The sequence below is a fragment of the Podarcis pityusensis genome (genome assembly GCF_964106645.2).
Source record: "Podarcis pityusensis genome assembly, chromosome: 17".
Taxonomy (NCBI): domain Eukaryota; kingdom Metazoa; phylum Chordata; class Lepidosauria; order Squamata; family Lacertidae; genus Podarcis; species Podarcis pityusensis.
The window spans coordinates 12,752,693-12,766,114 of record NC_138042.1 but is presented as its reverse complement, the minus strand read 5'-3'; the positions used below and the strand labels follow the sequence as shown (position 1 = coordinate 12,766,114).

At 44.9% G+C, this 13,422-nt stretch overlaps 1 protein-coding gene across 4 annotated transcripts in view; it reads right to left on the bottom strand.

Moving 5' to 3' along the window:
* Window positions 1-13,422, bottom strand: part of LOC308466731 (histone-arginine methyltransferase CARM1-like) — a gene marked incomplete at its 3' end in the record, with an annotated part of 59,643 nt that overhangs the window by 27,452 nt on the left and 18,769 nt on the right. For 2 of the 4 annotated variants that reach the window (XM_080987871.1, XM_080987872.1), the window contains exons 2-5: window positions 12,859-12,984; window positions 8,213-8,352; window positions 7,962-8,066; window positions 4,372-4,482 (exon numbers count right to left, since the gene is read on the bottom strand). In XM_080987871.1, coding sequence (XP_080843997.1) covers window positions 4,372-4,482; window positions 7,962-8,066; window positions 8,213-8,352; window positions 12,859-12,984 — 482 coding nt within the window. The remainder of the gene's footprint in view (window positions 1-4,371; window positions 4,483-7,961; window positions 8,067-8,212; window positions 8,353-12,858; window positions 12,985-13,422) is intronic. The other 2 variants (XM_080987873.1, XM_080987874.1) reach the window with 1 other exon arrangement.

The following is a 13,422-nucleotide window of genomic DNA, read 5'->3' as shown; positions in this document are numbered from 1 at the left end:
GGAGTTGGCCCATGCTGTGAATAGCTTCTACTACCTGATCTTGTGAGCTTCTAGTAATTGTGATTGCCCTGAGCCATGATCCTCCATCATTTTCACTGTTGTTCAATGGAAATAAAATGCAGAGCAACTAATATTTTAATATTTTAATGTTTCAATATTTTAATGTTGTATTTTAATTTTGTTTTGAAGTTGTATTCATTCAACTTGTTTTTATTATTGCTTGTTAGCCACCCTGGGCCCAGCCTTGGCTGGGGAGGGCGGGGTATAAATAAAAAATTATTATTATTATTATTATTATTATTATTATTATTATTATTAAAGGGCATTGATTGGATGCAGCCCATTGCACTGCACAATCTCTGACAGAGTGGTCCTACCTGAAGGAGCACCATCTCTTGAACAAATATGTCTGTGTCCTAAAGTCATCTTCAGAGACTCTCTTCTGGGAGCTCCTATAATCTGGGGGCAGATGGGGGTGACTAGGAAGTACGAGAGTTTACCACGATGTGTGAACCAGAAAACTATGGTTAATAGTTTCCAGCTATGCCAGGATATGAAACCGGCTTTCAAATTGGCTTAGGAATCCTGGGTTGTGTAGAAGCCATAAGCCATAGCTCCTCATGCGCACACAACAGGAAGCCGTGGTTTAACTGTGGCTTTCTGGTTTGTTTCCTCACACACATGGAAGGAAAGAGCAAAGGAGCTGTGGGTGGGGACTTAGTTTGCGTACACAGGCACTGTCTTATTAAGATAGGATTTGATCACGTAAACCAGGTCAATGTGGTGAAGGAAGGGAGATGAAATATATTAAATCAAGTAGGCTACTCTGAAAAAGCGGCTTAACAGAACAAAACTAGCAACTTAATTCCCTTTTCTCTTTCCAAATTTCACCTTTTGTTCACTAGAAACCCTCATCCTCAACCCTCATCCACAATGACATTAGCATCTATAAGAACGATCACTTCTTGTTTTGGGGCCTCTTTGGAAAATAAAGGCTCCTATATAGATCCCCGCCTCCACCAGCCTCAGATATTCCTCTGTATTCCTAACAGCCTCTGTATTCCTCAAGGGCCAATTTTTTATTTCTAATGATCCCCAGCGCAAGTTGACCTCTTCCCCATAGACAACTGTTCCTCACGCATAGCTGCTCCCATGTCCTGTTTGTTCAAGTGCTTGCCATAAACTCCCTTCAGCTCGACACAAAATTCTTACTTAATCTTTATACAAGTAGCTGAAATCTCAGCCCTAAACACGTTTGTCTGAAACACCCCATTTGTTTCAGTAGAGCACATTTCCAACTGAGTTTAGGATCGCAGCATTTCAACTGTAAGTCTAAATTAGGGAGTCGTGCAGGAGAAAACTTGGCACACTGAACTAAAAACACCAGCTGGTCATTTATAATTTTCTATGTTCAACCAAATGATGTCTGTGACATGACAACACAGCACATAATTTTAAATCTAATCCAAATTATTTTGCATTCTATTACAGTCCATATAACTTCGGGAACAGCCAATATATTAAGATATCCAGAGTTTTGGATAAACAGCAGAGCCATTTAATTGAATGGCATCTATATACAGTGGTACCTTAGGTTAAGTACTTAATTCGTTCCCAAGGTCCGTACTTAACCTGAAACTGTTCTTAACCTGAAGGACCACTTTAGCTAATGGGGCCTCCTGCTGCTGCTGCGCCGCCGGAGCCTGATTTCTGTTCTCATCCTGAAGCAAAGTTATTAACCTGAAGCACTATTTCTGGGTTAGCGGAGTCTGTAACCTGAAGCGTATGTAACCTGAGGTACCACTGTATAGCTTTTTTTAAAAGGGAAAGTCAGTAACCACTAGGTGCAGATTTCAGTTCTTCCCATTCCTAAACTCCAGATTTGTGTAACTTTTCAGTCTACTGATTTGTCCCTACTGGGCTGGTCTACAAAACTGGCAATAAGGACATCATTCGTTTCCCAAAGAAAGTTGTTGGGGATGACCCAGGAGACCCCCAACTGGGGGACATGTCACTCATTCCTGGTTGATGTTATAAAGTCCATCAAAGACCAGGAGAGGCAGCTGCCTGGTTGTGGCATTCAATATCAGTGCTTCAGACCGTAATGCTTTCACTGGGTTTCGGGTACAGCAAAAATATCATAGTCATGTAATGGGAGGTTCTAAATAAATTTAGTTTTTTACATTATTGAACCATATGCAACTCTTGTTGACTAGGACTAATTCAGTGAAATATTTGCATCTTCAGTGGACTTTCCCACTGAACAGACTTGTCAAAGCAGCTCTTTGTAAAATTTCAGTTACATTTGCTATGGGAGACACATGACCCTTCCAGATTTGCATCTGTTGTATGGGTTGTTTTACAGACTGGTAGGCTGACTGTCTACCTTTCATTTCACTTTTAATCTGTATACGGCCTTTCTATATTACTGCACACAAGGCAGTTTACAGGCCGAAGCAGCAGCAAAGATCACACACCTTATAATAATCTGATCCAATACAGAAATGCCACTATAAAAACGTAGCTTTAAATAAACAACTTATATCAAATAAAAGTAATATTCAACAATCCATTAGAATATAATAGCACACAATAAAATTAAATATCAGCAAATGATAATTAAACAGAAATTCACTCTTAATTGCAATAAATAATTTCTAAACTATAATCAATGAAATTAACAGCGAGTCACAGTGCATAAAATAACACAATACAACTGAGAAGCCAAGACACACAATTGACAAAATTATTTTTTAAAAAATATCTCTGAACTCCTCTTGTCTCTTCTCTGCTGCTTCTGTCTGTTCCCCTTCCCTGCACCTCTCTGAAAACAGAACTGGGACTTCTGGACTAAAGAAAAGGTAAAGTTAAAAGGTAAAGGACCCCTGGATGGTTAAGTCCAGTCAAAAGCGACTATGGGGTTGCGGTGTCCATCTTGCCTTTCGGGCCGAGGGAGCCGGTGTTTGTCTGCAGACACCTATTCTGGGTCATGTGGCCAGCAGGACTAAACCACTTCTGGCACAATAGAACACCGTGACGAAAACCAGAGAGCACGGATATGCCATTTACCTTCCCACCGCAGAGGTACCTTTTTATCTACTTGCACTGGTGTGCTTTCGAAGTGCTAAGTTGGCAGGAGCTGGGACAGAGCAACAGGAGCTCATCCTGTCATGCGGATTTGGACCGTCAACCTTCCAATCGGCAAGCCCAAGAGGCTCAGTGGTTTAGACCACAGCGCCATCCACGTACCACTAAAAAAGTTCTTTAGTCCCTGGACTAAGGAACCAGAATCAGAGCTGGAGGGAAGGGGCTTTCAAGACCATCCATCCCAACTGCTTGATCCAGGAAGGAAATCCAGAGCTGGAGGATCTGCCACTAATAATAATAATAATAATAATAATAATAATAATAATTTTTTATTTATATCCCGCCCTCCCCAGCTGAAGCCACGCTCAGGGCGGCTAACAACAATAAAATAATACAACATTCTAAAATCATTGGGCTAGAGTTCTGTGAAGATTGCCAAAGGAGGGAGTCAAGCTGTGCCCTGGCCAAAGGCTTGGTGGAACAGCTCTGTCTTGCAGGCCCTGCGAAAAGATGTCAAGTCCCACAGGGCCCTAGTCTCTTGTGGCAGAGCGTTCCACCAGATCGGAGCCACAGCCGAAAAAGCCCTGGCTCTGGTTGAGGCCAGCCTAACCTCTCTGGGGCCTGGGACCTCCAAGATGTTTTTGTTTGAAGCTCGTAAGTTCCTCTGTGGGACATACCAGGAGAGGCAGTCCCGTAGGTACGAGGGTCCTAGGCCGTATAGGGCTTTAAAGGTTAAAACCAGCACCTTAAACCTGATCCTGTACTCCACCAGGAGCCAGTGCAGCTCGTATAGCACCGGGTGAATGTGATCTCGCAGCGAGGACCCCGTAAGGAGTCTCGCTGCGGCATTCTGCACCCGCTGGAGTTTCTGGGTCAGTCTCAAGGGCAGCCCCACGTAGAGCGAGTTACAATAATCCAGTCTGGAGATGACCGTCACGTGGATCACAGTGGCTAGGTCAGGGCGAGAGAGGTAAGGAGCCAATTGCTTAGCTTGGCGGAGATGAAAAATGGCTGCCTAACCTCTGCTTAAAGACCTTGAGGGAGGGAGAGAACTGCCCTCCCCTGGTAACAGAGGTCCTGAAATGAAAGCAAATCTAGGCTCCACCCCAAAACAAAGAGGAGTGAATAATAAGGATTGCAGAGAAGCAGTACTTCATGGGCAACAGCAACTCAAACTGCTGGCCCTCCTCAATTTGCAGCACACCGATGCAGATCTTGTTTCTCTTGCGCACAGCAAAGCGTGCCAAACTCATTCAGCCATGGGACCCAACCCAATGTGCTCACCTCAGCATATTTGGCCACAGAGCTGGCTTCCACTGCATAGACTTTTCTCGCTCCAGCCTGCACAGCAAAAAACGAAAGGATTCCTGACCCACAGCCAACATCTAGGATCACCTTGAAACAAAAGAAGGGGAGAAATAATCTCTGTTTGTGATCCAAGATTTAAATTTATTGCATTCACTAAATATAAAACACACTCAGCTGAGCCTATTGGATTCTTGAATGGTGCAGAATCAGGGAAAAGCAGATAAACTGGCTTAGGTGGCCAGATCTGTTCACCTGAAGAAAGATTTAAAGGAGTGTGCTGGAGGACACAAGAGATAAATGCTTTCCATAATGAAGATTTTCCACTCTAGAAGGGATCCCAAGGTATTCTTTCCTTGCTATATGGGCCACAGCCTGGGGGAAAACCTTCTGGTATACACAAAAAAGCTATAATAGTATATATTTTTACAATACTATATAGTATTTCTTTAAGCCAAGCATCCATTTTCTTTGAAGAGGAAGTGTGCTTCTGGTTGTGATGTGCACAATCAAGTTTTACAACAAAACCCAACAGTATCAAAGTACACCTTTCCATAATATATAGATATATATACACACACACACACACACACACACACACACAGTTGTTCTGATACAAACATGGTAAATCAAATTTAAACAGAAAATTGCTTAATTCTGAAAACCGCTAAAGCAAAACTGGTCACCTTTTAGTCATTAAATGGATCTAACTTATGTAATAAACCCACATTATAAGCTTCAAGTGACTGCTGCAAAATTTCTGGCAGCATCTCAGAATGCCACTTAATTGCTTGCACCTCCCTAGGAAAGAGCAATAAAATTTGTAAAGTGGTAAATCACCAAGACTCTTGTTCCAGGGAAATACATAGCCTTACCATGGGGGGGGGGGGGAGAATACAACTGGCTCTGTTTGGGGGGCGTGTGTTGGGATGTGTCTCTGACATGCAGAATGTTCTAGTTTGGTTCCTCATAAAAGTTGACAGCAGGGCTGAGTTAATGGCCTTAAAAAGCGAGTCATTAGGTTGGTTCAAGACCAAACGAGAAACCCAAAGCAATAAAGGACTAATTTCTCCTCATGCGCCAGAAAATTAATGTTACCGTGGAAACCATGTGCCACATGCCAGTCTTAAAGTGTACTTTTGATAAAAACAAGTCTAGTCTAATGAAAATAATCCTGTTGCATTTCCGCAGCGCCAACTATAATCACTCCAATTTTGTTACTGTGGTACCTTGGTTCCCAAACGCTGAAAACCTGCAAGTGTTTCCGGTTTTTCGGAAGCTGGGTGTCTGACGCAGCTGTCAGCTATTGTTTCCGGGGCGCCTGCACCAATCAGAAGCCGTGCCTTGGTTTTCAAATATTTCGGAAGTCAAACAAACTTCCAGAACAGATTAAGTTTGGCACTTTTGTTTCTGCTGTTCATTTTCGCGTTTTTGTTTTTGAGGCTTTTTCAATTAATTTGTTTTTGTGACTGTGTGGAACCCAGTTCAGCTACTGATTGATTGATTGATTGATTGATTGTGTGACTGCAGAAATGGATAAAAGCCCCCCATCCAAACAATGACTGTCATCAGTGCAGGTAAGGGAAAAAATGATTTTTTTATTTTTATCATCTACAATGCTGCCTTCTTCATTTTATAGAACAGTACCTTGATTATTGCTTTCATTTTATGGAAATGGTCTTGTTAGATAGTAAAATTCATGTTAAATGGCTGTTTCAGGGGTTGTTTTTAAAAATCTGGAACAGATTAATTTGTTTTGCATTACTTTCTATGGGAAAGTGTGCCTTGGTTTTGGAACGCCTTGGTTTTGGAACGGACTTCTGGAACGGATGAAGTTTGAGAACCAAGGTACAGAGATTCAGGGGATACTCAAACTTGCAAACACGGCGATCTTATTTTCAGTTCCTACTACAGGATCGAATGAGCTCTCTTTTATATCACCGACGGAAAACTGCAACAGCCCGTTTCAATCCGTTTGTGTGCTTGAAACCATTAACCCCACAGAGCAGTTGTGATACTGTCAGGCTTTTAAAAATAAAAAATGCAGATATGGGTGGGAGTTAATAATGAAGATCAAAAAACAAGAACCAAACCAAACCGATTTCTTAGCCAAGTAATATAAGAACATAGGAAACAGGAGATCATGATACTGTCAAAAATTCCTCAGAGGTGGGCAACGGCAGAAGGAGCCTTCAAAGAAACTGTGAGGTTTCGTTTTCCTGTATGTTTAAAGATTCTGACTTCAACGATGCTTCCCGTCTATTGACTTGGGGAAGAGGTGAGGAGAGCCGTTTTCTGGCCCCCGACGGGAGGCTGTGGGGCTCACAGAGATCCAGGATCCATCCCTTTCTGTGCTGGACACGTCTCCTAGGGCAGCCCTTGGGAAAGGAAGGGGCTGTAGCTGGGGGGCAGAAGACAAGCTTTGCACGCAGAAGAAGATGCCTGTTTCTTGTGAAAAATATCTTCAGGCTGGTAGAGATATGAGCCTGAGATCCTGGGGAGCTCCTGGAGGTCAGAGCAGATCCTGCGCTCACTGAATGGCACTAGGTTCAAACATATGTCTAAATTATAAGTAGGGATGGGCAAAATCTGTCCATTTCAGTTTTCCTATGTTTCTCATTTTCCAATCTAAAGTTCACTTCTCCACAATTCCACATAGCTTGCCATTTTTAAAAGGAGTGAAAATTCACAAGCATTTCTTCTTTGTAAGCAATTTTGCCTCCTATATAAATTTTTGCAAGGCAGTTTTCAAGAATATAATGCATTTATGTATGTTATTTTCCACTAATGGACACTTTATGGCAGTACATGCATTTCTGTGCGTATTATTTGCCTGGCAAACTGCACTGCAGAATTGGGGGAAATGGCATAATGGTTAGAGTGTTGGACTAGGGCCTGGGAGAGAGCATGATTTGAAACCCCACTTAGCTACAAAAGTCACTGGGTGACCTTGGAGTCAGTCACCATCTCTTCGCCTAATCTGCCTCACAGGGCTGTTGTGAGGCTGAAATGGGGAGGAGGAGAACCACGTACACCACTTTGAGCTCCTTGGAAGATAAAGGTGGTCTATAAATGTAATACATAAATGAAAAATAAAAGAGGTCTGTGTTTTGGTTTGTGCATTGTACTGGGAACTACACATTAGGAAGGCTCACATTTAGATGCAAACTAAACTGAATTTGGCTCCCATCTCTAATTATAACAATAGTATGAACAAGACTGTAGGCAGGTGGGCCAGTGCAAATATTTAGAATGCCAACATAACTGATTATTCGCTTCCAGAATTAAGCCACAAAGAGTAAGACACACCTATCCAGAAAACATGGCCAACTAATACAAGACTCCTTTTTTACAATAATCATTTTGTCTTCTATCCCTTATCTAAGGATGCTTATTTAACATGTAACATTGTCTTCTTCCTGTATTCCTTCTGTAATCTTTTCTGTTTGGTTTTTCTTCGGTAGTTTTGTGGTTTTGGCTTGTTGCAATGTCTGTTATAATGGAAAATTCAATATTTTACAGGGAGAGGGAGAGAGAATTGGGGTGGGCAGACTTTTAACAGGGCTTACCTTATCCTTAAAATCTATATGGTTCTGTAGTATTGCTCTGTGATATGTGGCCGTCCTCACAAAATCCTGCATCATGTTCTGTTGCTGGGATAAGCAGCCATAAAACTAAACAGGAAAAACAGGAACAAATATATAAAATTGTGCCCTTCCCCCCTTGCCTGCTGCACTTCACACAAGAAGGGCAAAGTCACGGCTGCAGAAACCAGCTCTGAGCAGGAAGTGCAGAAACACAGGGAAAGTAATGAATTTACCTCTTCTAGGTTTGTGATGCAATGGACCTCTACCTGAAAATATTGAGCTGCAGAGGATTCTTCAGTTCTCTGATTGAACACGGAGTGCTCCTTATTCCAATTCCGGCAGTTCTTCAGCACATTTGAAAACATGCTATATTCTGAAACAGAAACGGTGAATTTAATTAAATACAAAGGCCTGAGAGGCGGGCCACTCAAATTCACAGCAGGTTTGGCTAGGGTACCTGGGGGGCGGGGGGAATGGTATTGGCTATGCAAAACTACAGCTGCTTATATTAAAGTAAACAGCATCATGCGAAAAGGTAGGCAGTGGAAGGAAAGAAACTGAACGATCACTGAGCTCCTCTCTACCCTCTGCAAAACATAATGTAACATTCTGCTGAACTAAATGTGCAAAGGTAAAAAGGTAAAGGGACCCCTGACCATTAGGTCCAGTCATGGCTGACTCTGGGGTTGCGGCGCTCATCTCGCTTTATTGGCCGAGGGAGACGGTGTACAGCTTCTGGGTCATGTGGCCAGCATGACTAAGCCGCTTCTGGCGAACCAGAGCAGCGCACGGAAACGCCGTTTACTTTCCCGCCGGAGTGGTACCTATTTATCTATTTGCACCTTGATGTGCTTTCAAACTGCCAGGTTGGCAGGAGCAGGGACCGAGCAATGGGAGCTCACCCCATTATGGGGATTCGAACCGCCAGCCTTCTGATTGGCAAGTCCTAGGCTCTGTGGTTTAACCCACAGCGCCACCCGAGTCCCAATGTGCAAAGAGCAAGCCACAAATTATACTCTGTGCTCTTTCATCTGCCTGTTCCTTCCTTAAGATAGGTTAGCTCACTGGGCTGAAGTGCTCTTAAGGAAAGCAGAGTTGCGACCGCCATTGATTTATGTGTCACTAGTACAGCTGGGGAATCCACAAAGATCAGCCCGCCCTCGCTCTGCAGCCTGACTCACCCGACCTGTGCAGCAGCCATGCAGCTCCTGCCAAATGAGATGTGCTGCGGTGAAGGGGGCTGTGGTGGTGGAGGGGGGGAATCTTAAAAATAGCATGGACCTGCATATAGAAGATGCATCCACTTGCTCTCTAGAAATCCTCCTCTGCTCTCTCAGCCACCCTTGCCACAGCCCAGGCTGGCATTTCTCTGGCGCCAACCCAATGCCCACAACACAGTAGCATAAAAGCAAGAGATCTGTGCTGCAAGATTTGACCCAGTCTTTCCGAAACCAGTGTTGACACCAATCCTCTTGTTTTTCAACTGAACTGTGCTCGTCTCAAGATGGCAGCAAGTACCCCCTGTGAGCCGGCGGGCAAAATATTCCTCGGATGAAATGCTCTAAATAGACGGCCATTGTTTGGGAAAGACAAGACGATATGTGCAAGACACACTGGCAGCCAATTTTATGGCTTGCTTGATGCAACTCAGATGCGGCACACATGTTCTTCGGGAAACAGAGACAACCATCTAGGATTTATAGCTGTCTAAATGGTGGAACGGAAGGAATGAGGAGAGCTCTGTCCTCTGCATGAATTCAGGGCCGGCATCCATTTGCCACCAGAAAGACGGGTGAAACGGGGGTCTGGAAATCTAAATCGACATAACTCTCAAGTAATACGCAATGGTAAGTGTGGCGATCGCACAGGGTCCCCGGACGTTTGACGGTGTATTGACATTGTGCCACCACTCTAATTGCTTTCTTCGCTGCCACCAACCCATTTCCCTCGGGTATACACGGAGTCCAGACAGTTGTTAACATTAACAAATAATCAAGCTTATTTTTTATAAGCATGAAAAAGCTTATGGTTTCAGTTAATTTTTCTTGGCAGTTTCTTAATCTTAGTTTCTTTACTGACCCAATGTTCCTAACAACTTCAAACTGATTATTCCAACTATCTGACTCCACCTAACAATTCCTCTCACTCTCTCACAACACAACTCGACAACCCACAGACTATTCCTCCCTCTTCCTTCTCCAACTCCCAACTCTCAACTGACTTCCACACACTCCAACTCTAACTCTAACTCCTCCCCTATGTTTCCACAGGCCAATCACTTCACACTCATTTAACCCTTTCCTTATGACCCACCTAGGAGGCAAGCGCCACAGTAAGTTTACAAACAGACTTCGTTCTAAACAATCAGAAGATTGTAGACCCTGCTATTCAAAGATGCCTTGTTCAACCAGAAGCTTAAACTGGGTTGAAGATGCAAAGCAGTTGAAGCCCAATCTCTGACTGGGGACTAAACTGGAAGGTCTGCACCCAAGGCCCTGTTGTCCAAGGCACTTGGACCCCAGAATCTTTGACTGCTGGGGAAAGTCTGCTGCCCAAAAGAGCAACCCTTAATATCTACCCTGTAATATCCAGGACATAAGAACATGATGCACCACTTTGCTGAAGCTAAGCAGGTTCCGGCCTGGTCAGTGCAAGAATGGGAGACCCCCTGAGAACCCTCCTTCCCACTGCCTTGAGTCCCAGGACAGAAGAAGGAGGGCTATCGATCTACTAATTACCGTATTTTTCGCCCTAAAATCTACTACTACTTACCGTATTTTTCGCACCGGCCCATAGGGCGCACCTAGTTTTTTTGGGGGGGAAATAAAGGGGAAAAAATTTATTTCCCCCCCAGGCGTGGGGCTGGGGCAGGGAAAGCCCGAGCTTCCCCCAACCCCAGCCCCCAGAACAGGCTGCTATCCGCTGCTATTTGCAAGCTGCTCAGCGCGCCCCAGGCTTCGGGATGCAGGCTGCTATCCGCAAGCCTAGGGAGCCTGGCGGGAAGTCACGCCGGGCTCCCAAGGCTTGTGGATATCTGCCCGAAGCCCGGGGTGCGCTCCGCTGCGCTCCCCGGGTTTCGGGCTGCAGGCTGCTGTCCGCAAGCCTTGGGAGCCCGGCGGGAATTCGTGCCGGGCTCCCAAGGCTTGCAGATAGCTTCCTGAAGCCTGGAGAGCGAGAGGGGTCGGTGCGCACCGACCCCTCTCGCTCTCCAGGCTTCAGCGAAAGCCTGCATTCGCCCCATAGGACGCACACACATTTCCCCTTCATTTTTGGAGGGGGAAAAGTGCGTCCTATAGGGCGAAAAATACGGTAACTAACAAATCATGTTTGAGCCTTCCTATTCATGCAAGTGGCAGCCAACTAGGCAAATGGGGGCCTGGAAATTCAAAAACATGGGCCCATAGACATTACAAGAAACTCATAGCAGCTGCTTTAGACAGAAGGCACATGTTTCTTGTGATTTCAAGTTTTGTCTGAAACATCTTCAAGTTGTCAGAAAAACATTTTGATCTTGATACCTATACTCTATAGCCTGACGTCTGAGAATGTCTGACACCCTTGGGTATTCTTAAAAAGCAACATATATTCAAAACAATGTTGCCCAGTTGTTTGGTTCCAACACAGTATGATGGTGTAAAACTTTGAAACAGCTTTGAAGGAATTTGCCACCATTACGGAGAAGCATGACACCCTTTCTGTTAAACTCTCCACAGAGCAGCAGATGTCAAAGGCTGTCCAATGTGCAAAATATTTCAGACATAGAGGCAAACAAGGAAAGCCTACAGTGAGATGTTGCAGGACACGGGTGGCACTGTGGTCTAAACCACTGAGCCTCTTGGGCTTGCTGATCAAAAGGTCGGCAGTTCGAATCCCCGTGCCGGGGTGAGCTCCCATTGCTCAGTCCCAGCTCCTGCCAACCTAGCAGTTCAAAAGCAAGCCAGTGCAAGTAGATAAATAGGTACCACTGTGGTGGGAAGGTAAACGGCATTTCCATGCACTCTGGATCTGTCACGGTGTCCCAATGCGCCAGAAGTGGTTTAGTCATGCTGGACACATGACCTGGAAAGCTGTCTGTGGACAAATGCTGGCCTGAAAGCGAGATGAGCTCCCGCAACCCCATAGTTGCCTTTGACTGGACTTAACCATCCAGGGGTCCTTTACCTTTTACCATTCTCCCCAAACTAAATGTGTGTAGAATATTTAAACTATACCAAACTGTGTTTTTTTCAATTTTTCCAAAAACAACCGGCTTTGGGAAAAAACGGGGGTGGGGGGGTATTTTTCTGCTTTCCCCCCAGGCCTTGCCATCTCTAGTTGTACTTCTGCAAGCCTCAATATCTTGGACTGGTTGATCTTCAGGGTCTCTTCCAACTCTACAGTTCTATGAACTTGGAGGGACACGGGTGGCGCTGTGAGTTAAACCACAGAGCCTAGGACTTGCCGATCAGAAGGTCAGTGGTTCGAATCCCTGCGACAGGGTGAGCTCCCGTTGCTCGGTCCCTGCTCCTGCCAACCTAGCAGTTCAAAAGCACGTCAAAGTGCAAGTAGATAGGTACCACTCCAGTGGGAAGGTAAACGGCGTTTCTGTGCGCTGCTCTGGTTCGCCAGAAGCAGCTTAGTCATGCTGGCCACGTGACCCGGAAGCTGTATGCCAGCTCCCTCGGCCAATAAAGCGAGATGAGCGCCGCAACCCCAGAGTCGGCCACGACTGGACCTATTGGTCAGGGGTCCCTTTACCTTCACCTTTATGAACTCGGAGCATGCAAAGTAGTGTACAAGAAAGTGCACCCAAGTTACTGGTTTAGGGGGGTGGAAGTGTACAGAGAGGGGGAGAAACCTTGAGACATGTACAGAACTATGAATGCCACCAATTACTTACCAGAATGGGACCTGAATTGAAGTAAGGCATTGTTATAGCCAAGCGATATCAAGATTGATTCTTTTCCCACACGGCAATATTCGGTATCTTTGTTGACCAAGCATTTAAACACACAAACGCCATCAGCTGCAGGGAGGGGAAAAACATGTTAGCGCTTATTAAAAAATACAGAGACAGGTGCATACATATGTATATATTACTGGCGGATGATCCGCAGCTTGCCTTGGTGGATGGCATTTTTAATTCAGATATATTTCTCATTATTTATCTGCCCCCTTTTTTTTAATTCATGCCAACAGCTCCATCTTTACCTAAGGTTAAACCACAGAGCCTAGGACTTGCCGATCAGAAGGTCGGCGGTTCGAATCCCCGCGATGGGGTGAGCTCCCATTGCTCGGTCCCTGCTCCTGCCAACCTAGCAGTTCGAAAGCACGTCAAAGTGCAAGTAGATAAATAGGTACTGCTCCGGCGGGAAGGTAAACGGCATTTCCGTGCACTGCTCTGGTTCGCCAGAAGCGGCTTTGTCATGCTGGCCACATGACCTGGAAGCTGGACGCTGGCTCC